Source organism: Rana temporaria, chromosome 2, assembly GCF_905171775.1.
Source record: "Rana temporaria chromosome 2, aRanTem1.1, whole genome shotgun sequence".
NCBI lineage: Eukaryota > Metazoa > Chordata > Amphibia > Anura > Ranidae > Rana > Rana temporaria.
Window position 1 is genome coordinate 86,516,286 of NC_053490.1, and position 16,291 is coordinate 86,532,576.

General features: G+C 42.0%; 1 protein-coding gene across 1 annotated transcript in view; it reads left to right on the forward strand.

Annotated features, from left to right (window-relative positions):
* The window catches only part of LNX2 (ligand of numb-protein X 2), a 195,674-nt gene extending 179,932 nt beyond the window's left edge, over positions 1–15,742 (forward strand). The window contains exons 8-10 of the mRNA XM_040340479.1: positions 1,022–1,250; positions 10,898–11,056; positions 13,026–15,742. Coding sequence (XP_040196413.1) covers positions 1,022–1,250; positions 10,898–11,056; positions 13,026–13,161 — 524 coding nt within the window. The 3' untranslated portion in view covers positions 13,162–15,742. The remainder of the gene's footprint in view (positions 1–1,021; positions 1,251–10,897; positions 11,057–13,025) is intronic.
* Positions 15,743–16,291: the final 549 nt, after the last annotated feature.

Here is a 16,291-nt window from a genome sequence, read left to right on the forward strand (position 1 = left end):
CTGAATTTGGTGTGCAAGTCGCTGTCAGAATCAAAAGTATTGCAGAAGCTTCATGAATTTGATGCAATACATTACCAAGAAGGATTCACGCCAGAAAAATGAATTTCCCCCCTATGTCTTGCATTTGATGAGGCAAAGATCAATATACATATATGTTCTATTTCTGCAAGGTAACTGCAAAGAATTTATATTATTTAAGTGTGTCCACAGCCCAAACTTTTTGTATAGAGTAGGGAAGGGTTAAAACCATCCTCATGTTATTTTTTTTGCAGTCTGTGTCCTGGCAGGTAAATTTCCCTTTACTTCTTTCTTAGAGAGGCAAGAGGCTGGAGGAAATTGCTTCAAAGTGAGGGAAATTCTCTTAAGCCTCGTACAAATGACCGGTTTTCCCGTCGGGAAAACTGCCATGAGAGCTTTTGGCCGGGAAAACCGGCTGTGTGTATGGCCTCGTACACACGACCGAGAAACTCGACGGGCGAAACACATCGTTTTGCTTGTCGAGTTCCTTGTGAAGCCGTTCGAGACTCGACAAGCCAATTTTCTCCATTCCCGTCAAGGAAATAGAGAACATGCTTTCGTTTTGGCTCGTCAAGTTTCTCGACAGTTTCCTTGACGAAAATGTGCACCCGAACGGTTTCCTCGGCAAAAAATATCTCCCAGCAAGAAACTGGTTTTTGCTGAGAAACTTGGTCGTGTGTACGAGGCCTAAGCTCCATCGCAGTTTTCCTGACAGGAAAACTGTCGGGAAAAAAAGAGAACCAGCTCTTTTTTTCCGCCGGTATTCCCGGCTGACTTTTACTTGTGTACTTGTGTACGAGGCATTAGACCGTTTTCACCAGGTGCACATATCTTGGCATTTTGGAAACTGTATTTTTTAAGATCTAAAGGATCACGAGTTGCTCACTCAATGTATACTGGCCATGCATACTGATACCTTTCATTAAATTAAGTACATATGCAAATGGGTACATAGTATTAACAGTTATTAGTCTGACCTGTCTGTGTTCATTTCTTCTGCCAGGTGATGTTCTACTGAGTATAAATGGCATTGATCTCACCAACCTGAGTCATAGTGAAGCAGTAGCCATGCTGAAAGCCAGTGCTGCCTCCTCAGTCATCACGCTGAAAGCCCTGGAGGTGGAAGTTCTAGAAGAGCAGGCACAAATAAATGAAGAAATGAGCACAATCAGTGAGAATGAGTATGATGCCAGCTGGTCTCCATCATGGGTCATGTGGTTGGGTCTTCCCAGGTATGTTACAATTATATGAAAATGGTAGTGTCATACTGTGTCAAAACAATACAAAATATTGGAACTACCAAATGCAATATGTTTGTCATTAACTAAATAAAGTTGCAGTAAGAAGAAAAAAAGCTAATTTATTACTCACCATGGGGCTGATTATTTATTGCTTTTCCTTAGCAAACCTTCTACCTTATTGCAGCATTAGATCTTCTGTAAGACTATAAAAGTCTCTTCCAGTAACTTATTATAGTTCTGTGCAAGATCCGTAATATGGAAGCATGGTGAAAAGCTTATTTAATACCTGCTGGGTTCAAGCTGTTTGCTCACCACCATGCCAATGAACTTTGCCAAAGAGATCTCTTTTTCAGGGTGACTAAGATGTCACCCCTGCCAACCTATGCCTCTGCCTATGGTCAAAAATCCATTGTCAACTAATAAATATACGTCTTACTGGGGTGTGGAAACCATTCACAGGTGATTGCTCCTAAACAGTGAGCACTAGGTTTTAATTAGGTTTTAGATGACAACAGCCATATCTACTGCACTTTTTACTGCATATGTGATAAGTATATTTTAGTACAGCTCTGTCAAAGCAGTGGCAGAAACTCCAGGTTTTGGGAGAACAAAAATGTACTAAAGACAAGACTGCTTCATTACAAACGGAAACTGCTCCAACCTATAACTGGCCTTAAAAGCAAGGAGCACATGAAAGGGCGACGCATGTCAAACAAAAACAAATTCCCATCCAGCCTGCAATATACCAAATTGGCATGTCTAAGGCTTCATGTACACAAGACTTTAAAAACCTCTCCTGAATGATGAAACTTGACAGCTAGTAAACGATGGTTAAAAACGTTTGTTGTGCCACGTTTAGCTGCGTTTTTTACAAATGAAAATGGTCAGAAATGTATCTCCATTAAAAGCGCCTATATACAAACTAACCACGAGTTGCCGCATTTGCACTTGCATGATGTTTCAAATGCCAATAAACCTCCAACCTACCTGAATGCAATTTTTTGCTTTAAAACTCTTAACGACTATAAACTACTCAGTGTACATGGACAGATAAGATAACATAGAGGAGAGTTCAGGGGCTCACTCACCTTTTTCTTTTGCGGACTGTTTTCATGGAGACTTGAATGACATCTTGTGGTGAATGAACGAAACTACACGCTGGAATTTCTATTTAAGCTTACCTCCAAGTCCCCTCCCCGCTCTGAAAAAAACAGTGCTCATTGGCTGTTGAAACGCATCAGCGTGACGTCAGCACGTCTAACGGGAATCACCAGATGCTGAGGGTATTGCCTGTCTCAAGCTTTCTGCGCTAACCGCTTGGCTGCCTGATTACACGGACCACGTGGACCACACGCAAAGCAAGCTGCCACATGCACGGCTTACTATGGCACGGATTACACAGCGGTGAAGTCGATTGCTGTTTCCCCTGTTTGCGCAGTGTTCAGCATACTGCGAGCCCAGCTCTTGCTTGTGAGTATTGTGGGGTATTGAGAGCTTTCACAGGAGGAGGACTGCTACTAACAAGCTGGTGAGAATATCCACTTCTACCCAATGCTCCATAGCTTGGACATACTAGCCTGACCCCTGTGTTTTACTCTCCCCCACACCTGTAGCTTGGCTATATGTGCTACATATTTTCCCTATTGAAGCTTGTGCACACCTGTTCTAAACAAGTCTCTGTCCCTCTATGGCAGTGGTTCTCAACCTGGGGGTCGGGACCCCCTCGGGGGTCAAATGATAATTTGCCAGGGGTCACCGAATCCTGGGCTATTCCTGAAGCCCGCACCACTCTCCCAGCCTTTTTGCAGCCACCCAGCAGGGCTGTCCCTGGAGCCTGTGGCTGCCCAGCTGGGCTGTTCCTGGAGCCCGCGGCCGCCCACTTAGCCTCTTTGCAGGCGCCCATTCAGTTCACAGCATGGCTGGGGGCAGAGACTAGAGGTCAGCTTACTGGTGAGGAATGTGAACTGGGAGGGGCTGGAGGAGACCCCATCTCCTGATTTCGGAATAGGTGTCACTGCTGCGAGACCCCACAAAGTCAAAGACACAGTGCAGCCGAAGACGCAGTGAGTGTGATTATAGTTGCCATTAAAAGGGAGTGCTAAATGTCTGTGGTTTAGGCGCAAATTACTTTAATGCCTTGGGTGCTGACAACCCACAAAATAATTTTACTGTTAGGGGTCCCCACAACTTGGGAAATTTTATCAAGGGGTCACGGCACTAGAAGGTTGAGAACCACTGCTCTATGGACTATATTCAACTATCACTGATATTGTGATTAGCAAGCACTTGCCTCCACGACAGGTGACAGACTTACCCTCACGCATCCACCCAACCAATACCCTCATTTCAGGAGTCATTCTTCTCAACAATAGCACATATAGCCCACAGGAACTCCCTTTGTCTACAGAACTGTACATTATACTCAAGTTCTTGAGTTGTTCCTTCTGAGCTGTGCTCTATTAACTGTGTGCCTGAATCTGGTGTATATGGTGACTGGGTTATGTATGTGTGATGCGCAGCTGCGATTCCCATGATTTTAATTGACAACGTCTTTTTAATTGTGATACCACTCTGTTTATCTGCCACTTTTTTCTATATTTTTTTGCTGCATATTTTTCTGCCCAATTCATTGTTTTTTCCAGAGTGTTCTGATATTGGTCTTCTTTAAAGGGAACTTTATTCTCTCGTTTTGTTGCTTAAAAATAAGCCCAACTGCTCCTATACGTCCGTTTATCAGTCGTGTACATGAGGTTTAACAGTTCACATTAAAAACGGGTGTTTAATTTGCACACATTTGCAAATACAGTGCCTTGAAAAAGTATTTATACCCCTTGAAATTTTTCACATTTTGTCATGTTACAACCAAAAACGAACATGTATTTTATTGGGATTTTATGTGATAGACCAACACAAAGTGGCACATAATTTTGAAGTGGAAGGAAAATGAAATCAATGGTTTTCAATTTTTTTTACAAATAAAAATGTGAAAAGTGTGGCGTGGTGTTGTATTCAACCCCCTTTACTCTGATACCCCTAACTAAAATATAGTGAACCAATGGCCTTCAAAGTCACCTAATTAGTAAATAGAGTCCTCTTGTGTGTAAAGTAAAATCTGTGTAAATACAGCTGTTCTGTAAAGCCCTCAGAGGTTTGTTAGAGAACCTTAGTGAAAGCCAAGGAACACACCAGCCAGGTCAGGGATAAAGTTGTGGAGAAGCAGGGTTAGGTTATAAAAAATATCCAAAGCTTTGAACATCTCATGGAGCACTGTTCAATCCATCATCAGAAAATGGCACAACAGCACACCTACCAAGACATGGCCGTCCACCTAAACTGACAGGCTAGGCAAGGAGAGCATTAATCAGAGAAGCGGCCAGGAGGCCCATGGTAACTCTGGAGGAGCTGGAGAGATCCACAGTTCAGGTGTGAGAATCTGTCCATAGGACAACTATTAGTCATTCACTCCACAAATCTGGCCTTTTATGGAAGAGTGGCATGAAGAAAGCCAAAAGAAGTCCTGTTTGCAAGAAGCCACGTGGGGGGACACAGAAAACATGTGGTAGAAGGTGCTCTGGTCAGAGAAGACCAAAATTTAACTTTTTGGCCTAAAAGTAAAATGCTATGTGTGGTGGAAAACTAACACTGCACCTCACTCTGAACACAACATCCCCACAGCGAAACATGGTGGTGGAAGCATCATGTTGTGGGATGCTTTTCTTCAGCAAGGACAAGGAAGCTGGTCAGAGTTGATGGGAAATTGGATGGAGCCAAATACAGGACAATCTTGGAGGAAAACCTGTTAGGGTCTGCAAAAGACTTTGACAGGGGTGGAGGCTCACCTTCCAACAGAACAATGACCCTAAACATACAGCCAGAGCTACAATGGAATGGTTTAGATCAAAGCATATTCATGTGTTAGAATGGCCCAATCAAAAATACAGACCTAAATCCATTTGAGAATCTGTGGCAATGCTTGAAAATTGCTGTTCAGACGCTCTCCATCCAATCTGACAGAGCTTGAGCTATTTTGTAAAGAAGAATGGGCAAAAATGTCCCTCTCTAGATGTGTAAAGCTGGTAGAAACACCCCCAAAAAGATTTGCAGCTGTAATTGCAGACAGGTAGTACTACAAAGTATTGATTTATGGGGGGGGGGGATACAAATGCACTCCACACTTTTCACATATTTATATAATAAATAAAATCAGTATCATATTTCCAGAGACCGAGCACTACTATGCTTCCAGAGGAGGGCGCAGTGGTTACTACGTTAAGAACTCCTAGGGCCATTTCCTGGGTGGAACCATTACGTCAACGCACCGATGTTCCAGCTGTAACACACCAGCTTGCATTGCATTTTGGTGCGCTGTATTACCTAAATACAACAAAAAAAATGTTTTTATTTAATTAAAGGATAAATGATATATGAAGCTTCAGGTGTCCTCCAACAAAAAAAAAACAGTTGCCAGTCCTAAAAATCAAGTCGCTGTACCCTTATCAGGTCAAGTCAAGTCCAGCTTTATTGTCATTTTCCTACACGTTAGTACACACAATAGAACAAAATATCGTATCTCACAGCACCATGGAGCTACATACTAAAGAAACATATTTGGAAATATACAAAAATAGGAAACCGTGAATAAAAAATAAAAACTTTACCCATATGCCCTAAAACCCAAGATAAAAACCCTTAACGTTAAAATAGATCCACCAGGGGTTTTATCCTGGGTTGTAGGCAGTGGCAGCTGGTGCTCAATATTTTTTTTTTTGGGGGGGGGGGGGTCGATCAGCAAACACTGCCTTTCATAAGACTCCCTGGCCAATTGGGTCTAAAAAAAAACAACCCACATTAAAATACATGCATCTGGAACCCTGCATGGAGATTAGGGGTCAGGCGCATTGATTAGGGGGGTGGTGCTCCTAATGGATGGGCCGCCACAGGGTAGGTGAGTAAAGTAATTTGAATAAAGCTTTTTTGAAATTTTTGTATTGCTGTTTACACTTTTTTTTTGTGAGATTGTTAAATATAACAATATGTATACAGTAAATAAATAACAATAAATACGTATACAGACTGTTCCTGTAGGGTACTTAGCAATAGGGCTAGCATGGACAATTCCCATCTAATAGCATGATAGGAAGTGGACACAATTTTATTCCACATCAGTTGGAATTTATGGTGGTAACACGGTTTGCAGTGTATTTGCATTTATTCCACATTCAACACTCTGTTTACTTGCTATATAAGAGGAGACGGTGAAGTATGTAAATGAGACAGAACTCTAGCATATGATTTGCCTATAAGCACAGCAGTTGCTGCACTGTTTAGCTCTCAATTTAACTGAGGGAAGAGCTTAAACCATAAACTGCTGCATAAGCAGGAATATTTTGTTCAGTTTTACTCTTGTTTCTTCCCCTTCTGTCCATTTTTACATACATTCATACATTCCATTTACTTGTTTCAGGAAACATATATTGAATTAGATTTAACATTCCACTGAGCAGTGTTTCTACGTCTATGCTTCTGGCTGCCGATTAGCCATTGAACAGCAAATGCATTTAAAAACAAGCGACTCCTGTCTTTACAGATTGCAATAATGGCCACTTCCTACCTGTAATAGCAAGATATTACAGCGCTCAGGGTGTCTGCACTAACAATCAATTATAAGGGGAGATTAATAAAAATAAGAATAAGATAAGAGACCACAACAGATGTGTGTATGGTCTAATAGTCCATAAGTAAATAAGTCCGATTAGGATATAGTCCAAGCAAAATGCCGTTTAGGCTAGTGCTGTTGGCCATATAAAGCCAGTGTGGGTGGTATACAGGTGCTCAGGGCAGCTCTCCAAACGCGAAGCCAGCTCAGAATATGCAAAGAAAAAACAAGAAGAAAAGCGCCTCTGAGTATTCTGTTATAATATTTATGGTTTAAAAATAACATCATAATGCAAATGGTGTAGTTCGAGGAGCTGGTGTAGTCCTTGCTGACAATCCGTAAAGCCAGGAATGGGAGATGTAGACATCTACGTCAGACTTCTGCAGCCAATCGGAGCCAGGGAGAGCCGACTGTATCTGCGGTGGTGAAGCGCTGCTGGGCTGAGATCATGTGTGCTGGCGTGTGACGTCAGGTGGACGGGAGCCGAAGGGGACCACAACGCTTTTCAGAGCATGCGCAATTAGAAAAAAATATTATTAATATAAAAAATAATAAAATATAACTCCTGGCTGTCTTTGGACATCAACTCTTTATACACCTATATTCCCCATGACACAGGCCTCATGGCTGTATGAGAATTTTTATATTCTGATCCTATGCTCAATAACAAACAGATCGCCTTTATTATAGAGGCCACCTCATTTTGTCTCAAACATAACTACTGTCATTTCAAGGATGACTTCTACCTACAGACCCATGGTACAGCTATGGGTGCCAATTTTACCCCTTCCTACGCCAACCTGACCATGGGTCTGTGGGAGAATTCATTCATTTGAAAAGATAATCCTTTTGCTAGACACATCGGGCAGATCCACAAAAGAATTACGCCGGCGTATCTATTGATACGCCGTGTAATTTTAAATTTCCTGCGTCGTATCTTTGTTTTGTATCTACAAAACAAGATACGACTGCATCTCGGATCGATCCGACAGGCGTACGTCTTAGTACGCCGTCGGATCGTAGATGCATTTTTCCGCCGGCCGCTAGGTGGTGTTTCCGTCGAATTCCGCGTTGAGTATGCAAATTAGCTAGTTACGCCGATCCACGAACATACGTCCGGCCTTCGCATTTTTTTTACGTCGTTTGCGTTCGGCTTTTTCCGGCGTATAGTTACCCCTGCTATTATGAGGCATACTCAATGTTAAGTATGGCCCTCGTTCCCGCGTCGAATTTTGAATTTTTTACGTCGTTTGCGTAAGTCGTTCGCGAATAGGGATTTGCGTAGAATGACGTTACCGTCGTAAGCATTGGCTTGTTCCGGTTTAATTTCAAGCATGCGCACTGGGATACCCCCACGGACTGCGCATGCGCCGTTAAAAAAAACGTTGTTTACGTCGGGTCACGACGTATTTACATAAAACACGCCCCCTATCACATCCATTTGAATTCTGCGCCCTTACGCCGCCAAAGATACACTACGCCGCCGTAACTTGCGGCACGAATTCTTTGAGGATTCGAAAAAAAAAATAAGTTACGGCAGTGTAGTGTATCTTAGATACGCTACGCCCGGCGAATATATGCGCCAATGTACGTGGATCTTCCCATCATCTTTTATGGCCGATACATCGATGACATTGTTATCATTTGGGATGGCCCGTTCTCTATAGTAAACAATTTTGTTGACCATTGTAATGCCAATCAGTTAGGACTCTCTTTCTCTTTTGTGTGGAATCAGGATAGTTTGGCTTTCCTTGACCTTGAACTCAGTCATGATCAGAATAATATATTTGCTCGCAACTATACAAAACCCACTGCGGGCAACTCTTACCTGCACTATGACAGCTGCCATCATCCCCTATGGGTGAAAAACATACCGAAGGGTCAATTCTGCAGATTACGACAAAACTGTACCAGAGACATTGACTATATTTCCCAAAGCTTACATTTAAAACAGAAGTTTTTGGAAAAGGGGTACCCTGAACCCCTGATAGATCAGGCTTACACTACTTTCCTTCCAGGTAAAAAAACAAAGCAGGCGAAATCCCCTGAAAAACCCATTGTGCGATTCATTACCGGTTTCCATGAACAATATCAAAAAAATGGAACACATTCTCACTAAACATTGGAATATTCTCAAACAAGACCCCCATTTGGCTACTACCCAATGTGATAAACCCAATGATTTTTATCCTTGCAATGTTATAGCATGATGTACACAAGAAAACCTAACCAGTCTGTGCAAATTGTTAGGCTAATAATAAATTGTGATCAAGTTGGATTTGTGCAGACAGAAACAACGGCGACATTTTTACAAGTTTGCAATCAATAAATTTCCAAATGGCATTGAGCCTCTTTATTTGTTTTCACACAGTGTCATTCAGAGCATCCATCATATTTGTTGTGACAATAGAATAAATGAAGAGAAGGGATATTTTATTTACTGTATTTATTACAGGTGCTTATAAAGCGCTGTCCATTTTACGCAGCGCTTTACATGTGTGTGTTTGTGTGTGTGTATATATATATATATATATATATATATATATATATAATCACATTAGTCCCTGTCCTCAAGGAGCTTGCAATCTAAGATCCCTAAGTCCCAATCATACATACAATGAGGGAAAAAATTATTTAATCCCCTGCTCATTTTGTATGTTTGCCCACTGACAAATAAATGATCAGTCTACAATTTTAATGTTAGGTTTATTTTAACAGTGAGAGAAACAATAACAAAAATCCAGAAAAACGCATTTCAAAAAAGTTATAAATTTGTTTGCATTTTAATGAGTGAAATAAGTATGTGACCCCTTCGCAAAACATGACTTGGTACTTATTGGCAAAACCCTTGTTGACAATCAACAGAGGTCAGACATTTCTTGTAGTTGGCCACCAGGTTTGCATACATCTCAGGAGGGATTTTATCCGACTCCTCTTTGCAGATCCTCTCCTAGTCATTAAGGTTTCGACACTGACATTTGGTAACTCTAACCTTCAGCAGAGGCAGATCTTTGAAATAGAAGAGCCTTTATGCTCACCTCCCTTGCAGCATGTGCACTCCATTCCAGCGCTACAGTCGCCATCAGACTTTTCAGCATTTATCAGTTCTGTGAATGTGGGATGCCAGTGTCCCCCACCGTGAGCTGTGGTTCCATCCATCAAACCCCTACATCACTACAGGACATGGCAGTGATGTAAGAGTCATTGAATAGAATCACAGATTTTTGTGGGGGACACAGGCATTCGACATTCCAAGAAGTGCCAAATGCTGAGGAGCCTGATAAAGACTGTAGTTCTAGAATGGAAAGAAGGCACATGCAACCAGAGAGCTGAGCGTCAGGCCCCGTACACACGACCAGTTTTCTCGGCAGAATTCAGCAAGAAACTCGATGGGAGACGTATTCTGACGAGAAAACCGGTCGTGTGTACACTTTTCGCCGAGAAACCCGTCGGGAAACTCGTCAAGCCAAAAAGAGAGCAGGTTCTCTATTTCCTCGTTGGGCAATGGGAACATTTGGCTCGACGAGTTTTCTGACAGCCGAACAAGGAACTTGACGGGGAAAACGATGTGTTTTGCCCGTCGAGTTTCTCGGCCGTGTGTACGGGGCCTAAGAGCTCTTCTACTGCAAGAACCTTCCTATACGATATTTCCTTAGCCTGACAGTGGTACTTTAAGGATTACAGGCTGTTATATGCAGCTGAATTATACAATATGTGCAGCAGTGTTTTAGTTGATTATAATAAAATTGTAATTTTAACATTTTGCAGCTTTTTTATGGGTCTTCAAAATTATCTTTTTTTTTTTTTTTAACCTTTGCCAACCTGACTGTAGCTTTTTCCAAAACGGTCACATTATTGGTTGTGAAGTACATGGTACCTGAAATGTTACCTGTGCATAAATATGAGCTGCTGATGATAAGTACTGAACATTTAGTGAAATGTCACTGATGATTATAACTGCCTAATTATGTCTCCTTTTTAGCTGTCTCCATCGCTGCCATGACGTGGTGCTGCGGAGGAGCAATATGGGGAGCTGGGGCTTCAGCATAGTTGGCGGTTATGAGGAGAATCACACAAACCAGCCTTTCTTTATTAAGACCATCGTGCTCGGGACACCCGCATATTACGATGGGCGACTGAAGTGAGTAATAGACCTCATTAGAACTCAATAAACATTTGTTTTGCTGAACCAATTGAATATTGCCCAAAACTATATGTAGCTATTGTAGATGCAAATGCTGTTTAGCAGAATTCTTCTTTATTCTCAGTCATCTAGCTTTTATGCCGTGTTCACATGACCATTTTTCATGACGAGAAAAATGCAATTTTTTAAATTGGTCGTGAAAAACGGTCCAGAGCATTTTTCGCAACGAGAAAAATAGACATTAAAAATTTAGAACCTGCTCTATTTTTCTCAATGTTTTTCACGTCGTCGTTTTTTTTCGTCGTGAAAAATGGTCGTGTAGGCTTCAACGACGGGGAAAAAACGTGCATGCTCAGAAGCAAGTTATGAGAAGGAAAATTTGCATAATCAGCCCAAAGGGTGGCGCCATTCGAATGGAACTTCCCCTTTATAGTGCCAACGTATGTGTTGTACGTCACCGCACTTTGCTCAAGCATTTTTTATCACGATCGTGTGCATGCAAGGCAGGCTTGACAACAATCACGTTGAGAAAAACGTCATTTTTTTCCATGACAAGAATAATGGTTGTGTGTACGCGGCATTAGTCACCTCCCAAAAATGTTGTTTATATAGATGTAAATCTTTGGATGTTCTTTTACTTTATAGAAGCTAAGTTACAATTATGGCTTGCTTTCTCTCCGGTACATTCTGACCCTATTTGAGACATATATGTGGACAATCGTTTCTTGCATCTGTCAGTGCAAACACTTTACTGGGTTTGCCCCTCATGCACTCTGTAATGGGATACAAATTTGCATCCACTGCAACATGTCAATAAATGCGATCAAAGCTTCATGGTAATAGTGTTTGGTTCACCGTATGGCAATTTTAACATATTTACGAAATACATCCCAAAATGTCATCTTTGCTTCAGAGTGAAGCTCCAGGAAGGAGAGCAGAAATTCAGGACATGCCAAAATACTCTGCTTGTATCAGACAGTTGCAGTATTAAACAGAGGCAGACTGCCATCTAAAGGCTGCAGGTGCCTGTAGCCTCTGAAACGATTATTTTCTGGTATCCTTAGTGCGTATGTTAGCTGTTAACAACTTTGGCCCCCGCTAAGTGTCACCTGGCAGCTTTCAAGGGCATCAGGCGGAGGAGCAATAATATAAATATTGCAATAGGGGAAGAGCTTAAAGGAGAAGTACATCCAAAGGTCGTTTGGGTGTACTTCTCCTGTGGATCACAGGACTGCAGATTTTTTTTGGACTGAAGTGCGCTATCTGCTGACATCACAGAGCCAGTTCAGGCTTGGGCAAGATCACAACAATGAAGTCAGGATCTGCCCACATGCCTGGACCAGCACCCAGCTCAGCATCTCAGTGAGCCGCTGAGAGCATGAGCCGGCCGCTCCCGCCTCCTCCACAGCTCAGAGCTCCAGTGAACGCGGGAGAAAGAGCAAAGACCTGCTGACAGTCAGCAGCTCTATTCTCAGGGAGCTGTGAGGACCGAGCGATCGGCGGTGTTTAGATGCCTTGGTTCTCAGTGTCCGAGCCAGTGCGGGACAGATACAGCATCAGACTAATGCTGCATCTAGCTAGGTAAGTATGATTAAAAAAAGGGGGGGATTGATATTATTTTATTTTAAAGGAAATCTGTGGTGAGAGACATGCTTAAGTAGCCATTGTAGCCTTTGTTCTAAAAATATTAGTTACATGGCTGTCAGTGGTTTTAATAACAGCTTAGGCACTGATCCAGAACTAGAATGTACTGTAGATCAGGAGGTCTTACTTGCTGCATACCTATTCTGTGTCGGTGGCTCAGAGTACACTGAAGCTACAGACTGCTGAAGAAGCAGATTTACAGAAGGTCCAGATTTTCATTAACACCTCGGAGCTGTGTGCTTGGCTTTCTTTTAAACACAGCTAAACTATTGACTGGCTTCTTTGCATGTATATTAATATGAGTTGAACTTTCTGCTTACAGATGTGGAGATATGATTGTTGCTGTGAATGGTTTATCTACGGTGGGAATGAGCCATTCTGCTCTTGTCCCGATGCTGAAGGAACAAAGAAGCAAAGTCACCCTTAGTGTAATCTCTTGGCCTGGAAGCCTTGTGTAAATCGCTCTACACAAGAGCATTGCCTTCAAATATCTCCTGTGCTCCAGAACTGGCGAACAGTTGGGTCATCTGTCTTCAACAACCAAGGCCGCCGACAAGTGAGTCTGTGGTCAAGAGGCGAAACTCTCACTGGAGTGGCCCAAACTCACCCATTACCTGCGCTGGGCTAGCTGTGACCTTCCCTTGCTTCTCTTCCAGCCATTGAAAATACCCTGCGATGAGTCTGTAGTTCGTACCTTGTGCAACGCTGTCAGCATAAAGTTTTGCTGTGAAGATTGTGTAAAGCCATAGAATAAAGCGCGTGTGTGTGCCAAGATGACAAGGCGTTCACTGACCACGTCGCCACGTCTGCAGTATGACCAGCTTTAGTAACGTACCATCCTCTTTGTCAGTGTGAAAAATGGATTCCCACTGCAGTCATAATATTGTGCTGCTATAAGGCTGGTATTGGTTTACCTCACAGGAACATTGCCAGTAACAAATGTCCTTAAAATAATATCAATCATCTGCTTGTGTTCCCTTTTACTTAAAAACAGGGGGCCAAAGCCAACTCTTTAACAGAATGGATTTTATACTGTGCAATAATAGATGTTTCTTTTTTCCCTTCTTCGTTTGTCAAATGGTAATTTAATACACAACGTAGCCTGTAAGATTGTTAACGGGGATTGGTTGCAAGGTTCATCTTCCTTATAATGAATGTTTTTGTTAGCATAAACAAATTTTGATACTTTTATTGCAATATTTCTAAGATAATGTGCTTGTGATTGTGAGCTTTTTACAAAGGTAAACATGAAGACAGTTTGATGAATAAGTGTTAAATATAAAACGAGAATTGAATTTGAGCTTCCCTACACACTACTGCCAGAAGTTGTATTACAGCTACTGCAAGGTATCATGGGAAAAGGAATCCAACATGTAGCTGCCATTAAAGATGGAGTTTAGCACAGTAGGGATTGGAGTTCATGTAGTAAAGAGGTCACTAGTACTTCTCAAGAAGCAGCAAAGTTAATGAAACTGCCAGTTTAGATGTAATGTCCTAAATTCTAGAAACCCACATCCCATAGTCTACTTCTTTAGAGAGCCCATAGAAGTATTTTCAAGGTTTTACCACACTTGAACTTCAGGTAAGACCGAGAATTGTAGCTTCCATAAAATTGTAAAACTGTTGGCGTGCTCAAATCTGTTGTTTATTGATATCAGGCATTTTTTTAAGTTATGCTGGGTTTAAAGAATCATGCAATATGAAAGGCTAAATGAATCACCAGGACACAAGCCAACATCATCAAATGTGCTATTTGGCTCCAGTCTTGTATGGAAGATGTTAGAACAGTGCCTACAGCTTGCAAGGGATGGGTCTGTTGTCATTTAATCATTTACATTTAACTGAACTGTGTTCCTTTCAAACAATTACTAGTCCTCCAAGTGTATAACAGACACTCTCTTCTAGTATTATAATTTGTCTTTTGTCTGTGGTCCTGATCCAGTTTACAGCCTCTGCATAATTTCTGGACTGACAATAATCTGATGGTTGGTGATGCATGCTGCAAGGCAGCCTCTCCTCAACCAATGTGACAGCAATTGACCACTCAGACATCAAGCACTGCCTTGTGGCAAGTCAGAGAGATGCATCACATGTTCCCCAATACCCATAATATTTTTGAGAAAAATATGCTGTCTAAAGTGGGGTTCATGGTGGCAAAGAAAAGTAGAAGAGGTAAGTTTCTAGTAGATGCCTGCTATACACTAGGAGGGGCTACTTTATAGATGCCTACATTTTCCTACAGCACACTATGCACACTGCCATTGACCCCTTTCCCTAGTGTGGAAGGTCAATTACAATCCTATCAATGCGCCTGCCTTGGAAGCTACCACTCTTAGAACTACAGAGGGTGGTGCTGGAATCTAGCAACACTCCAGTCTCCATTTTCACAGGCTTGGTTTTTTGTTTTTTCAAGAAATTATAATAATGGAAGCCAAAGCTATTGAGTGAGTGGGACAGCTGTTTGGCAGGTAGGCTGTCTTCATTGAATGAGGCAAACATATTTATGTTTGGCAGTTGTGTACCTTTAATATCTATAGAATGATAAAACCAATAAGCACACATTTTCTTATAAACAAATATACAGGTATGGGAAGCAAGAAAAGTGCCATGAACTATGGAATGGTATAAACAAGCCCTACATTCATGGCTTCTAGTATTAATAAAGCAAGTTGCCATAAGTTTTGGGGAAGCCTAATGTATAGGCAACAGGTGCTCTTTAATGTGACCCTACCATGCCGCATGATATCTGGCAGAGACAAAGCTAATGCCCTCTGCTAGAAACGGCCATTATCTGACTCCCTTATCGTATTCTGCACTATATATAGCCAAAAGTGTATGGACCCCTCACCATCACACTCACAATATGTCCAAAAGCATGCAGACACCTCTCCAAAGTGCTACATTCAGCTGTTTCCAGTGAAGAGTACTGTTAAAAGAATTCTCAAAGCTGTGTGCTTTTAACGCAAAAATACGAAGGAAACTTGGACAGCCGCACTCCAAAATGTTTCTTTTAATTAAAATCGATCACAAAATAAACATGCCACAGCAAAAAAATTGGAACAAAAGCTAACGTTTCGCACTGTAGCTTCAGTGCTTAGTCATAGCTGTTATACCCTGTGTGCTTTTAACTCTTTGGCAACAGTTTAGGAAGGTTCTTCTCAGTTCCAGCATGACTGTCCACACAGCCATGTCCATAAACAAACAGTTTGATGAGTTTGTTGTGGAGGAATTTGAGTGACCTGAGCACAGCCTTGACCTCAACCCTATTGAACACTTTGGGATGAATTAGAATGGCAACTATGGGCCAGATCCACAACGAGTGGGCGCAACGTAACTTTTCCGATTTAAGTTACACCGCCGCAAATTGCCCAAGTTAGTGCCCGATCCACAAAGCACTTACCTGGAAATTTGCGGTGGTGTATCCTAAATCAGTCCGGCGCAAGGCGGGCCAATTCAAATGGGGCGAGTCCCATTTAAATTAGGCACGCTCCCGCGCCGGACGTACTGCGCATGCTCCCGACGCTATTTTCCCAACGTGCTTTGCGCGAAGTTACATTGCGCCAAGGTTTTGTGAATCGCTACGGGTAA